The sequence below is a fragment of the Solanum tuberosum genome, unplaced genomic scaffold (assembly GCF_000226075.1).
Source record: "Solanum tuberosum cultivar DM 1-3 516 R44 unplaced genomic scaffold, SolTub_3.0 scf00030, whole genome shotgun sequence".
Classification (NCBI taxonomy): Eukaryota; Viridiplantae; Streptophyta; class Magnoliopsida; order Solanales; family Solanaceae; genus Solanum; species Solanum tuberosum.
Window position 1 is genome coordinate 1,759,961 of NW_006238956.1, and position 12,739 is coordinate 1,772,699.

The 12,739-nt window shown below is 36.5% G+C and overlaps 1 protein-coding gene across 2 annotated transcripts in view; it reads right to left on the reverse strand.

The window, feature by feature from the left end:
• The window catches only part of LOC102589727 (transcription factor Pur-alpha 1), a 19,176-nt gene extending 7,357 nt beyond the window's left edge, over nucleotides 1-11,819 (reverse strand). For both annotated transcript variants that reach the window (XM_006341816.2, XM_006341815.2), the window contains exons 1-2: nucleotides 11,348-11,819; nucleotides 11,178-11,225 (exon numbers count right to left, since the gene is read on the reverse strand). In XM_006341816.2, the coding sequence (XP_006341878.1) occupies nucleotides 11,178-11,225; nucleotides 11,348-11,617 (318 nt within the window). In that variant the 5' untranslated portion in view covers nucleotides 11,618-11,819. The remainder of the gene's footprint in view (nucleotides 1-11,177; nucleotides 11,226-11,347) is intronic.
• Nucleotides 11,820-12,739: the final 920 nt, after the last annotated feature.

Sequence of the window (12,739 nt, forward strand, 5' to 3'; positions counted from 1 at the left end):
GGAGGTCCAATGTTTTTAAATTCAATCAATTCTAGTGGAATCGTAAAAGATGGTGAATATATTGCTAACTTATTTATTGAAGCAATAGAAAATGTAGGTTCAAACAATGTTGTTCAAGTTATTACGGATAATGCAAGTAATATGAAACTTGCCGGTACTATTGTGGAGCAAAAATATCCTCATATATTTTGGACTCCTTGTGTTGTTCATTGTTTGAATCTAGCTTTGAAAAGTATGTGCCAACCTTCGGAAAAATCACCTCACTTTACTAATTGTAAATGGATTTTAGAGTTACTTAGTGAAGTGAGTAATTTGAAGAACTTTGTTGTGAACCATGACTTGGCACATGCACTTTTTCAAAAATATTCGGATTTGTGTTTGTTGAAGGTTGGTGAAACAAGATTTGCCTCACACATCATTATGACCACCCGAATTCGCAAAGTGAAATCTTCTTTGGAGAAAATGGTCATGGATGATGAATGGAAGAATTATAAGGGGGATAAGGGAATTGAAGCCAAAACACGTGAAATAAAATCCCTTATAATGAATGATGAAAAATGGGATAGTATTGATTATTTCTTGAAATTTACGGAACCAATTGTTGATATGCTAAGAAGCGCCGATATTGATGGTCCAAAATTACATCTCATCTATGATATGTGGGACTCAATGATTGAGAAGGTCAAGAAAGTCATCTTTGAGCATGAGGGGAAAGATCTCATTTCCGGTCAATCAATTTTTTTTTATACTATTCATGATATTCTTGTGGCTAGGTGGAACAAAAGTAACACACCTCTACATTGTATGGCACATTCTTTGGTTCCCAAATATTATCATGAATCATGGCTTCAAGGAGAGAATGGAATTCGAAAGCTAGCTCCTAATGAAGATAGTGAAATTTCATTGAATAGAGTCAAGTGCTTTCAAAGGTACTTTAAAGATTCTAATGAAATGAAACAAGTCTCATTGGAGTATGGATCCTTTTGTAGCGGAAGTGGCTATTTTAGTGAGCCTCATGTGATTGAGGCTATGATGTATGAAGATTCTCTTTCTTGGTGGGCAAATCATGGGGTCTCGGCTCCACTTTTGCAACAATTAGCTTACAAGTTGCTTACTCAACCGGCTTCTTCCTCTTGTTGTGAAAGAAATTGGAGTACATATTCTTTGATTCACAATATCAAGAGAAATAAGTTAGCAACTTCAAGAGCCGAAGATTTAGTGTTTGTACATTATAATCTCCGGTTGTTGTCTCGCAAGAAAGAGAAATATATAAATGGGCCAAGCAAATATTGGGATGTTGGTATGTCTATATTTTCTTTATTATTTTCTTCAATTATTTAGTTTAAATGATGTTTTTTTCTTTTTATATAAAATCTTCTAATATATTTATTGTTTTTAATTTATTTTAGGTGGAGATCGGTTTGATATTGATGAGACAACTAATGATCTAACTGAGCTTTCAATAGATGAACCTCAAATTGAAGGTGTGATATTTGAGGAAGAGTTTGAAGATTTGGAAGAAGTTGAAGAAAATGTGGAAGATGTGGAAGAGATAGCTAACTTAATTAAATAACTTGATAATTGACAATATTTTGTTGTTATGTTAATTTTAAGTTATGGATTAAGTTGAGACGATCTCTTGATTTTTGTTAGATAGTATGTTCTACACTTTTACTTGGTGTATTGAATATTGATTAGTAATTATGAATATCTAAATTGTGGATAAATTTCTTTGTGTATATCTTAAATTTTAATAATTGAAGTATTTTCACTTTCACTTTGTTTCAAGAGTTACTATCCATGTTCTAAGGTTAGTTCTTCTTTTCAATTTTTATTGATTCTTTTAGTTATATTTGTTCTATTGTAATTTGTAAATGCTTTTAATGTTTAGTTTCTATTTTGTTGTGTCTTTGTAGGAAGAATGGAAGAGTAATCTCATCTTGAAGAATGGAAGATTGAATTCTACAAAATACATGTAAGTTTATCACAACATATCTCTCAAATTTAGAATATCTTCATAACTATATTTTTATAATATTGAAAAAATTTAGCCGTATCCCCGCATCCGTATCCACACGAATCTTATAATTTGGATTTTGCCGAATCCGACTCTTGGATTCGCATCCGTCTCAGATACCCGCACCCGAGTCCGAGCAACTTAGGTGCTGGTTCTTTAAGAGAGTCTACAATCTCTTCACTTTGAAGTACTCAAAAACTTCATAATTTTTTGCTTATCTTCCCATTAATTCAAGTAACTCAAATACAACATTGGTGATTAACGACCCACCTAATTACAAGGAAAAAACATCCTCCTACTACTAAAATAAGATATAACATAATTAATAGCTGCTGTTAATCAACTTTCTGATATAATTTTCCATGCATAAAATTGTTGGTAGACTAAAAAAGGGTGCTAACAATTTCACTTAAACCTCCCATAGCAAGAATGAAGAGAAAAGGAGATAGAGATCTGCTCGTTTCAATCCTTTCTCAGAGGAAAAGAAACCAGATGGTGGAACCATTGATCGAACCAGATAACTTCACTGCAGACATACAAAACCTCATCCAGTTTATTTAGGTGTTGCCAAACCCCATCCTCCTTAATGTTTTCCACATATATTCCCAATTTAAGTGATCATAAGTTTTCTCTATCTCCAGCTTGCATAGAATTCCTGGGAATTTGGACCTATATCTCTCATCCACACATTTCATAATTTGCCTGCCCTTTACGAAGGCTATTTGTTGATCATCAACTAGCTTTGGCGTAACTTGCTTGAGTCTCTCTATTAGGATCTTTGATATGATTTTGAAGAAGATCCCGATTAAGCTGACATAAAGGTTCTAGATATTCTCTTTTCCTTTTTTTCCTCTCTTTGGATAGATAAAGTTCAATTGAAATTTAGGAGCCTGACAATTAATTTATTTCCTAATGTTTAAAAGGTATATTAAAGTCTTAGAAGTTCTTTACATTTCCTTAATTTCAGAAATTACTCACTATTCATAAAGCAAAATGTAAGACTTCTGATTATGTCAGTATGCTGCTTCAATAATGAAAGTCAAACCCGTAACAAAATTCCATAGGAAAATAGAAGGAAAAGAATCTAGCAAGTCCATATTTGAATCACCAGAGTGCTTAGAGCTAGGTTATGGCTGTAGATGAAATCATTCATACAAATAGATAAAGATAGAGAAAGGGTCAAGCATCTGTGAGGACTATTTATTATCTCCAAAGAAAGAAATAGTTGATAACTAAATATACTAGAGAATCTGGGAAATGGGTCAAGTCACTCAGGTGGTGGAAGGGGAATAAAACAGGACAGAGCTCCTGGTTAAAAGGGCTCAGAGAAAGATTACAAGATTTTTGTGTGATTAAATGAACATAGAAGGAAAGTGGCAGAAAAGGGGATGGGGCAGGGTTCCCCATTCAGCTTCTTTTTTTTTTTTGATGAAGTAAGTTGTTTCATTACCGGCATCAAGAAGATGCAAAGAGTACAAAAGTAGATATGCTTAGCTCCGTTACATGATAGCCCCCATTCAGCTTTAGATGAGTTAGGGGAGAATACAAACGTTAAGGTCAAGATGATGGCTTTAGAAAAATCTTTGACTAGTGATTATCATAATAAATTCAGAGATTGTAGACGCCAGGGCATAATATTACCATCAACAATCTTAGCAAGCAGATAACACAATAAAACACCACTCAACTAAGGATGTAACCAACTTCAAGGAATCTAGCCAGCTTGTTTGCATTTTGCAGGGAATATTATAGGCAGTCAAATGATTCTTCTATATTAATTACATGCAAGTGCACACAAGAGGCTTTGTGCCTCAATTGTACTACCTTGACAAAGTCACAGAGACCAAAGACACAATTTATAGATACGAACAACCAGTTTCACAAGTTCCTCAACCCTGGCATTAAAAGCATTAAATGATTCTCAAGAGGCTTTCCCCTCCTACCCTGTATAGTTATGCCAGAAATGAGCTCCACTATACAGATCACCCACCCAATGGAATTTCACATTTACATCAAGCCAAAGCTCATGTCATAATTGTTAAAATAAAAATGTATAGTGTCCCACATGGAAAAGGATTGCATACTGTGTCAAATATAATTATGATTAGGGCTAAGTGTAATAATGTAGATACAAATCTCAAATAGTGTTATCAAAGGCGCGCTTAAGCCCTGAAGCGAGGCTCAAAACGTGTTGAGCACTTCACCTCGCTTATTGTGTGCTTTAGTGTCGTCGTCAAGGTTCTAAGGCATACTTTTCCTTCCCAATGAACCTCTTCTAAAGAGATGACACTAAACAATTGATTTTATCGTAATTATTTTTCAATTTCTTTATTCATATAATTGTCATTCAGGCTTTTAAATTATTAATCTTGGACTAAACATATATATTCTATTTTCTCTCCTGAGCCTTTTTTCATTAAAGCCCACGTCTTATTTGTGCTCTGCGCTTAAAGCCCCAACGGAGCTTAGAGCGTTTTTGCGTATTTTGCTTTTGATAACGCTAAATTCTCAATAATACATCTTCCCAAGTCTTCACTTCTAACATGCTACCAAAACCATAGTGAGAAACATTCGGGACAGAAAAGGAGGTCGGCATGTCTTTCCGGTGACTCCACAGATATGATTTGTGTTCCACTTTCCATTAGTGTTGGGCGGAAACCAACACCACCACAAGGTACCCCTCCCTTCACCAACCAAACCCCTACAAGCCACTACTCCATATCATTGGATATAGAGACGTTGAATGGGCAAGATCACCTTCTGATAAACGCTCGACGTTTGAATATTGTCTTTTAGTAGGAGGTAATTTGATACAGTGGAAGAGTATGAAATAGAAAGTATTTATCAATTTAGCATAGAAGAAGAATATCGAGCAATGGCTGTAGGAACTTGCGAGCTAGTTTGGATCAAATAGTCACTCACAAAATTAAAATATGGAGAAATCAATGAGATGAAACTTGTGTGTGATGATCAAGCAATCCTTTGTATTGAGTCAAATCTAGTATTATGAGAGGACTTAGCACATTTAGATTGACTGTTATTTTAACATAGAAAAAAATACTCGCAGCAGAGATTGTTACGAAATTTGTGGAGCCAAAGATCAGCTTGCAAATATTTTCAACAAGTTCCTTGCTCGTCCTCAAATTAGTTACATCAGTAACAAGCTTTGTAAATACTGTCTTAGTTACTCTGCAACAAGCTTCGTATATTTAACTTATATGCAACAACTTGATGGGAGTGTTAGCATTGACAAGAAGATTAACAGATTAAGGAGGTACGTTTTATGGCAAGGAAATAAGGAGAAAAGTGGTTATAATCTGGTCAAGTGGGATTCATTGACACTAATAAATAAAGAGGGCATGGAGGTTTTGCACAAATAATATGGCTTTGTGAAGAAGGTTTATTGAAGATAAATATGGTTTGCAAAATCAGTGGGTCACTGAGGTCATGGGCACCTTCGGATGCAGTGTCTGGAAGACCAACATGAGGTTGTGGTATCAGTTTTACAACAACATTACCTTCCAAGCTGGAAATGGAGTGAAAGTTGGGTTGGGGAAGATAACTTGAGAAGTCTTTTTTCCCAACTTCACATTCTGGGCTCTCAAAGGAATGCCTCAGTCTCACAGGTGTGGAGTCCCCAGGATTGGAATTTGATCTTTAGAAGAGCACTGAACGATTGGGAAGTGACAGGGATCGCCAGGCTTCTCCAGGTATTGAATAGTTTCTCAGGTATTGCTACCAATGCAGACAACCCTATATGGTCACTACACAACAAAGGGGCCTTTTAGTCAAGTCAACACAAAAGTAAGTCATGCTATTAGTGGAGGAACAGTAGTCAAGTCAACACAGAAGTATAGCCCTGGAAGCTAATTTGGAAGGTTAAAAAAGCCCATTAAAAGTATCATATTTTACTTGGTTGGTGGTAAGAAAAGCATGCTTAACATATGAAATGTTACAAGTAAGAGGTTTCCAGATTTTCTCAAGGTGTTATATGTGCAACCAAGAAGCAAAGGTAAATATCAGTCTCTTTCTTCATTGCAAATCAACTACAAATCTGTGGAACATGTTCCTTTGTATCCTAGGAAACAGTTGGGTAATGCCTAAGTCTACTATGGAATTACTCAACAGGTGGAAAGGTATTGGCAGAAGAGGAGCCAGTGAAGATTACTGGAGATCCATCCAAGCTTGTGTCTGGTGGACATTGTGGAAGGAGAGAAATTCAAGATGTTATAATGCCAAAGGGACCAACAACCAGAAGCTTAGGAATCAATGCCTTAGTTTACTTTATTTTTGGTGTAAACACAATGTTTTAGAGAGCGAGAAGCGGAAAAAAGCAATGAGAGCTTGCTTCACTGAAGCGTGAAGCAAAGCGCACACTTTTTGCTACTAAAACGTTACTTGGTACAAAAATAAAAAATATTCAATATGCATATATAATAACCAAGAACTCAATAGAAATAACATATTAAGCAAATCTTTCAATTCTTAAATTAAAAAGTAAGTAAAAGATAGTCAAAAATCCTCATAATCACAACATATTAAGCAAATGCAAACAGCAAAACCAAATAAGTAAAAAAAAAAAAAAAAGAGAGCATAACAGGGGAAAAAAAACCCTAGAAGTAATCTTTAAAAGACTGAAAGAGAGTCTAGAGAAGAAGAAAAGAGAGGAAGAACTTATCGCTTGAGTCATAGCAGCATATGTTGAGATGTTTGAGTGACAAAAGAAGAAGATGGAAATGTTTGAGTCGCAGCAGACAAGTTTGTTATACAGAAGTTAAAAAAAAAAACTAACAGTGCTTAAGCGCTCTTTTTTGTCATCTTTGCTTTAAGTGCACTTCTCGCTTTGCCTACTAAAGCGCTTGCTCTTTTAGCAGCGCCTCGCTTCAACGCATAAAAGTGCAGTGCTTGCGCCTCGCTCCGTTTTGTGCTTTAAGCACGCTTTTTGTCGCTACTCACCAAGGCATTATTCACCAGACTACTTGTCCATACACCCCTATTGAGACAGCTCGTACTCTTCTCCTTGAATCCAATGTTCCGCTGTTTTGGGGAGATGCAGTTCTTACGTCTTGTTATTTGATAAATAGAATGCCCTCTTCTTCTATTCAGAATCAGGTTCCACATTCCATACTGTTTCCTCAGTCACATCTCTATCCTCAATCCTATTACCCCTCGTGTCTTTGGGAGCACATGCTTTGTTCATAACTTGGCCCTAGGAAAAGATAAATTAGCTCCTCATGCCCTCAAATGTGTCTTTCTTGGTTACTCTCGAGTCCAAAAAGGATATCGTTGTTATTCACATGATCTTCATTGATACCCTATGTCCGCTGACGTTACATTTTTTGAGTCTCAGCCTTACTATACATCTTCTGACCATCATGATGTATCTATGGTCTTACCTATATCTCAAGTTTTACCTGTGCCAACCTTTGAGGAATCTACGGTTACTTCTACATCTCCAGTTGTAGTGCCACCACTACTAACTTATCATCGCCGTCCACATCCAACCCTAGTCCCAGATGATTCATGTCATGCGCCGAACCCTGCTCCTACTGCGGACTTGCCTCCTCCTAGCCAATCGCTTGCACTTCAAAAAGGTATACGATCCACTCGAAATACTAACCCACACTATACCTTCTTAAGTTATCATCGTCTATCATCACCCCATTATGCCTTTGTATCGTCTTTATCCTCTATTTCCATTCCTAAGACTACAGGTGAAGCACTTTCTCATTCTGGATGGAGGCAGGCCATGGTTGATGAGATGTTTGCTTTACATAAGAGTGGTACTTGGGAGCTTGTCTCCCTTCATGCAGGTAAATCTACTGTTGGTTGTCGTTGGGTTTATGCAGTCAAAATTGGTCCAGACGGTCAGGTTGATTGACTTAAGGCTCGCCTTGTTGCCAAAGGGTACACTCAGATATTTGGGCTAGATTATAGTGACACTTTCGCTCCTGTGGCTAAAATAGCATATGTTCGTCTTTTACTATCTATGGCTGCCGTTCGTCATTGGTCTCTTCATTAGTTGGTCATTAAGAATGCTTTTCTGTATGGTGATCTTGAGGAAGAAGTCTATATGGAGCAACCACCTGGTTTTGTTGCTCAAGGGGAGTCTAGTAGCCTTGTATGTCGATTGCATAGGTCACTCTATGGTTTGAAACAGTCTCCTCGAGCTTGGTTTGGGAAGTTCAGCACAGTAATTCACGAGTTTGGCATGACTCGTAGTGGAACTGATCACTCTGTGTTTTATCGGCATTCTACACCAAGTTGATGTATCTATTTGGTTGTTTACGTTGATGATATTGTTATCACCGGTAATGATCAAGATGGTATCACCGATTTGAAGCAACATCTCTTTAAGCACTTCCAGACCAAAGACCTTGGCAGATTGAAGTATTTTCTAGGTATTAAGGTTGCACAGTCTAGATCAGGTAGTTATTTCTCAACTCAAGTATGCCTTAGACATTCTTGAGGAGACAGGAATGATGGGACGTAGACCTATTGACACTCCTATTGATCTGAATGTTAAACTTCTTCCAGCACAGGGGAGCCACTTAGTAATCCTGAAAGGTATAGACGGCTTGTTGGAAAGTTGAATTATCTCACAGTGACTAGACCTGACATCTCTTTTCCTGTGAGTGTTGTAAGTCAGTTTATGACTTCCCCTTGTGATAGTCATTGGGAAGCAATTGTTCGTATTCTGCGATATATAAAGTTAGCTCCCGGTAAAGTACTACTCTTTGAGGATCAAGGCCATGAGCATATCATTGGATATACAGACGCTGATTGGGCAGGATCACCCTCTGGTAGACGTTCGACATCCGGATATTGTGTTTTAGTAGGAGGTAATTTAGTGTCGTGGAAGAGTATGAAACAAAATGTGGTTGCTCGATCTAGTGCAAAATCAGAATATCGAGCAATGGCGACACAACTTGTGAGCTAGTTTGGATAAACAGTTGCTGGGAGAACTAAAATTTGGCAAAATTGATCGGATGGAACTTGTGTGTGATAATCAAGCGGTTCTTCATATCGCATCAAATCCAGTGTTTCATGAAAGGACTACGCACATTGAGATTGACTGTCACTTTGTTAGAGAAAAGGTACTCTCGGGAGATATTGTTACGAAATTTGTGAAGTCAAATGATCAACTTGTAGATATCTTCACCAAGTCCCTCACATGTCCTCGTATTAATTACATCTGTAACAAGCTAGGTGCATATGATTTGTATGCACTAGCTTGAGGGGGAGTGTTAGAATAGAAATAAGTATTTCCTACTTAGAATAGAAATAGGAATAAGAATAGGAATCCTAATTGGAAAAGGATTCCAATGTAGTGTCTATAAATAGGGTCTCAATGTAACAATTTAGATACACAATTCAATAATATTTTTCTCATATATTTCTCACACTGTGTAAACATGATATGGTAGGGATACAATAGACATAGTTGACTTCATAGGTAAGTCTCACTGAGGATAGTGCACACACTGTGTGTGGGTTGTAAAATGATCCTCATCATCCTTTGTTGATGAGGTTTTCGTGAATACAAAGTTACCTTTACTCGAAAAAGAAAATATTAATGAATAGTGTTTCACATGGAAAAGAATGATATGGTACTGTGCAAAATATAACTATAATAGGGCCCAGAGTAATAATGTAGATATGAATCTCAAATACACTTTTCCCGTTTCTTTTACTTCTCAGAATAACAAAGTACTCAAAGCTTCCAACTGTACAGAAAATGTAACCTTGTTTTAAATGTTCTCCCAGCAGATAAGAGTGCTAGTAGTTGAGAAAGAGAAAAAGATAAATAACATCCATCACAAGAGGAGTATCCTGATCAAAGGTAATGTATAACGGAAAAATGGATCTTCAGCAAAAAGTTACATTATTCAGGTTTGGATGACACGGATAGCAGCTAAATTCCTTTCTTAATTTTAGAGACTGGGGGTTTAATGAAATTTAGTTGGCGAAGTAGAAGAGCAGACTCATAAACAAGAAGATGGAACTAGGCAAAGAAAAAGTACTTCTCTGGACAATAATTGTGATTACTTTCCTGGCAACCAGAAAAAGGTTTCCTAAACTCTTTGACTTGGTTTCTCATCTCCCCCATACTCCACTTGTATAGGTGCAGAGGTGCGACACACATGGACACAAGAACATGACAATAATTTTCCAAAACAATGTCGCACACACAACAACAAGGACAGATAGGAGTCAAATATAACTATATTGTTTCAAAAAATCAATTCATTACGGAAATTGACAAGAGTTCAGTTTATGTGAAGAACTACAAATTTTAAGATTCCTTCAACATCTTACAGTTTTTAAAGTTTTCTTTACAATTATAGAACCTTCTCTTAGTATTACTCTATTATTATATGTGGCCCTTTAATAATCAGAAAGAGATATAAGCATGGTAAAAGAGCTTCAATCTTATTTCTATGTTAGCCAGTTTGTCCACTATGTATGTTAGTTGAATTGCATAAAAAACTATGTTTCACTCATATGCAGGTAGAGAGAGAAAGAGAGAAGTCCATACTACCTAATACACTGATCATTCTGGTCATGGAACATGAACAACAATTCAATTTACTACCCAACCCTGAGAAAGGCATAGACTTCTTCATATTAAATCATGGGCATATTGTACAAAAAATTAACTGGAATCCAAATAATAGCAATTTCCTTCAAGGTTGGTGTAAAGGAAAAACAAATAATAGAGACTCCGTCAAGATTGGTTAAGAGGAATAGAGTAACAAATGCAGAATACGACAGTTGCAATCCAGACAGCTTACACGGAAACGAATCATCAGAGTTACCAAACCCAAGCCATGTTTATTTGATACTTGATAGGACCTTTGGATATCTTTACACAGAAATCTACGGATGAACTCAAATTAGTATATTGATCACCCATAAAACAATACACAAAGTTCCATGTTCTAATGGGCTTTTTTCCACATCACACACTCTCATATGCAAGCTACCCCATTTAACATGTGTACCAATAATCGTAATTCTCAATAATGATCACGAATCAAGACTAGACTAAACAGCCATATCAATGGAAATGCGTGAGGAAACTAAGGGTGCAAATATATTTTTGATTAGCATCAAAACAGAGCAAAGCAAAGCGTCCAGGACAGGAAAGTAAATTAACCTTAAGAAAGCGCCCTCGCCTATTCTCCCCTACATCAAAGTAAAACACCTGTAGAGTGAAAAAAACCAGAAAACAACATTAAACGGAAGTTAATGATAAAAAGTTTTTTAAAAAAACACAGTTGAGAAGATAAAAAGGAGCTGAAGCGACATATGTATATAATAATCTGCCTTGGTATCAAGTTGGAGTTCTTTGCTAAAGACGTCCTGGTCATCTGAATTGACATAGTAATTGAAGAGATCGAGGAACCATGAGATGCCGTTGAATGGTACTATTATAGTAGACCTTGTTGCCGACGTTTTCTCCGAAATTTTTAGGTATCGTCCGCGTGGATTCTCCTTCAGGTCGAAATAGAAAAGCTTGTGTTCTACCTGTAACGTCTTGCACAGCAACTCTACATCGTTTCCACCACCACCGCCACCGCTTGAATTTCCCTCCATCAATACTCACTCACTCTTCAGCTTAAAAATTGAACAAGAACAATAATCAGTGAGAAATGAATGGCATAGCTGACATTATGGAAAAAAAATGGGGATTCGATTGTGAATTAGGGTTCCATGAAGAAGAGAGATATTTCAGTGGAAGTAATCGTTGACCAGTTCCGCTTGCTAATCGAAAATGGCCTGCGTCACTTCTCTAGCCCTTTTTATTTTATAAAATAAAAAAAAAGAGTACATCTTATCATCTTCGGTTTCTTTAAATGATGAAGACCGTTGGATGGGGAGCTGAACTAATAACCGAAAATATATCCGGTAAACGTGTTTTCTGTTTTTACTCAAAGTTTTGTATAGGAGTCGCACGGTGCGATTGGTCATTGGTTTGGCTTATACACTTAAAATAACTAGTGAGTTTTCTGCGTTGTAACAAATAAATCAAAATACTACTCCATAAATAAGCATATTGTTATAAATTCATTGTATTGTGTGGATTATCCATTAGATTTATCCAATAATTAATTGGATTCATGTATAGGTGCTTCCAAGGTGACAAGAACATTTAGGATAACTATGTATTTACTAGTTAGGTGACTTTTGGGAATAATATCTCAATACTAAAAATAGAGTTATCACGCACTATTTGGAATACATTCTGGAATAAGAATTCTCTTCTTCATCTTCTTTTCCTTTCTTCTCTTTATTATATTATTTTGAGCTTTCTTTTATAAGACGTTATCGACACGAAGTTCCTACTTGCAAAGGTATTATATAGATATTCGTATTTAATTCACATATTCTCTCATAATCTCATCATGTCGAATTTATCCAAACTTGAGATTGTGGCACTAGATATTTCTAGAAAAAATTACCTTTCATGGGTACTCGATGCTGAGATTCACTTAGCTGCTAAAGGTCTTGATGCCACCATTACTCAGGGAAATGAATCATCGAGCCAAGATAAGGTGAAGGCTATGATTTTCCTTCGTCGTCATCTTGATGAGGGCCTGAAGATTGAATATCTGACAGTAAAAGATCCACTTGAATTGTGGACTGATTTGAAGGGGATGTATGACCACCTAAAGGCTACAGTATTGCTAAGAGCTCGTTATGAGTGGATGCACCTAC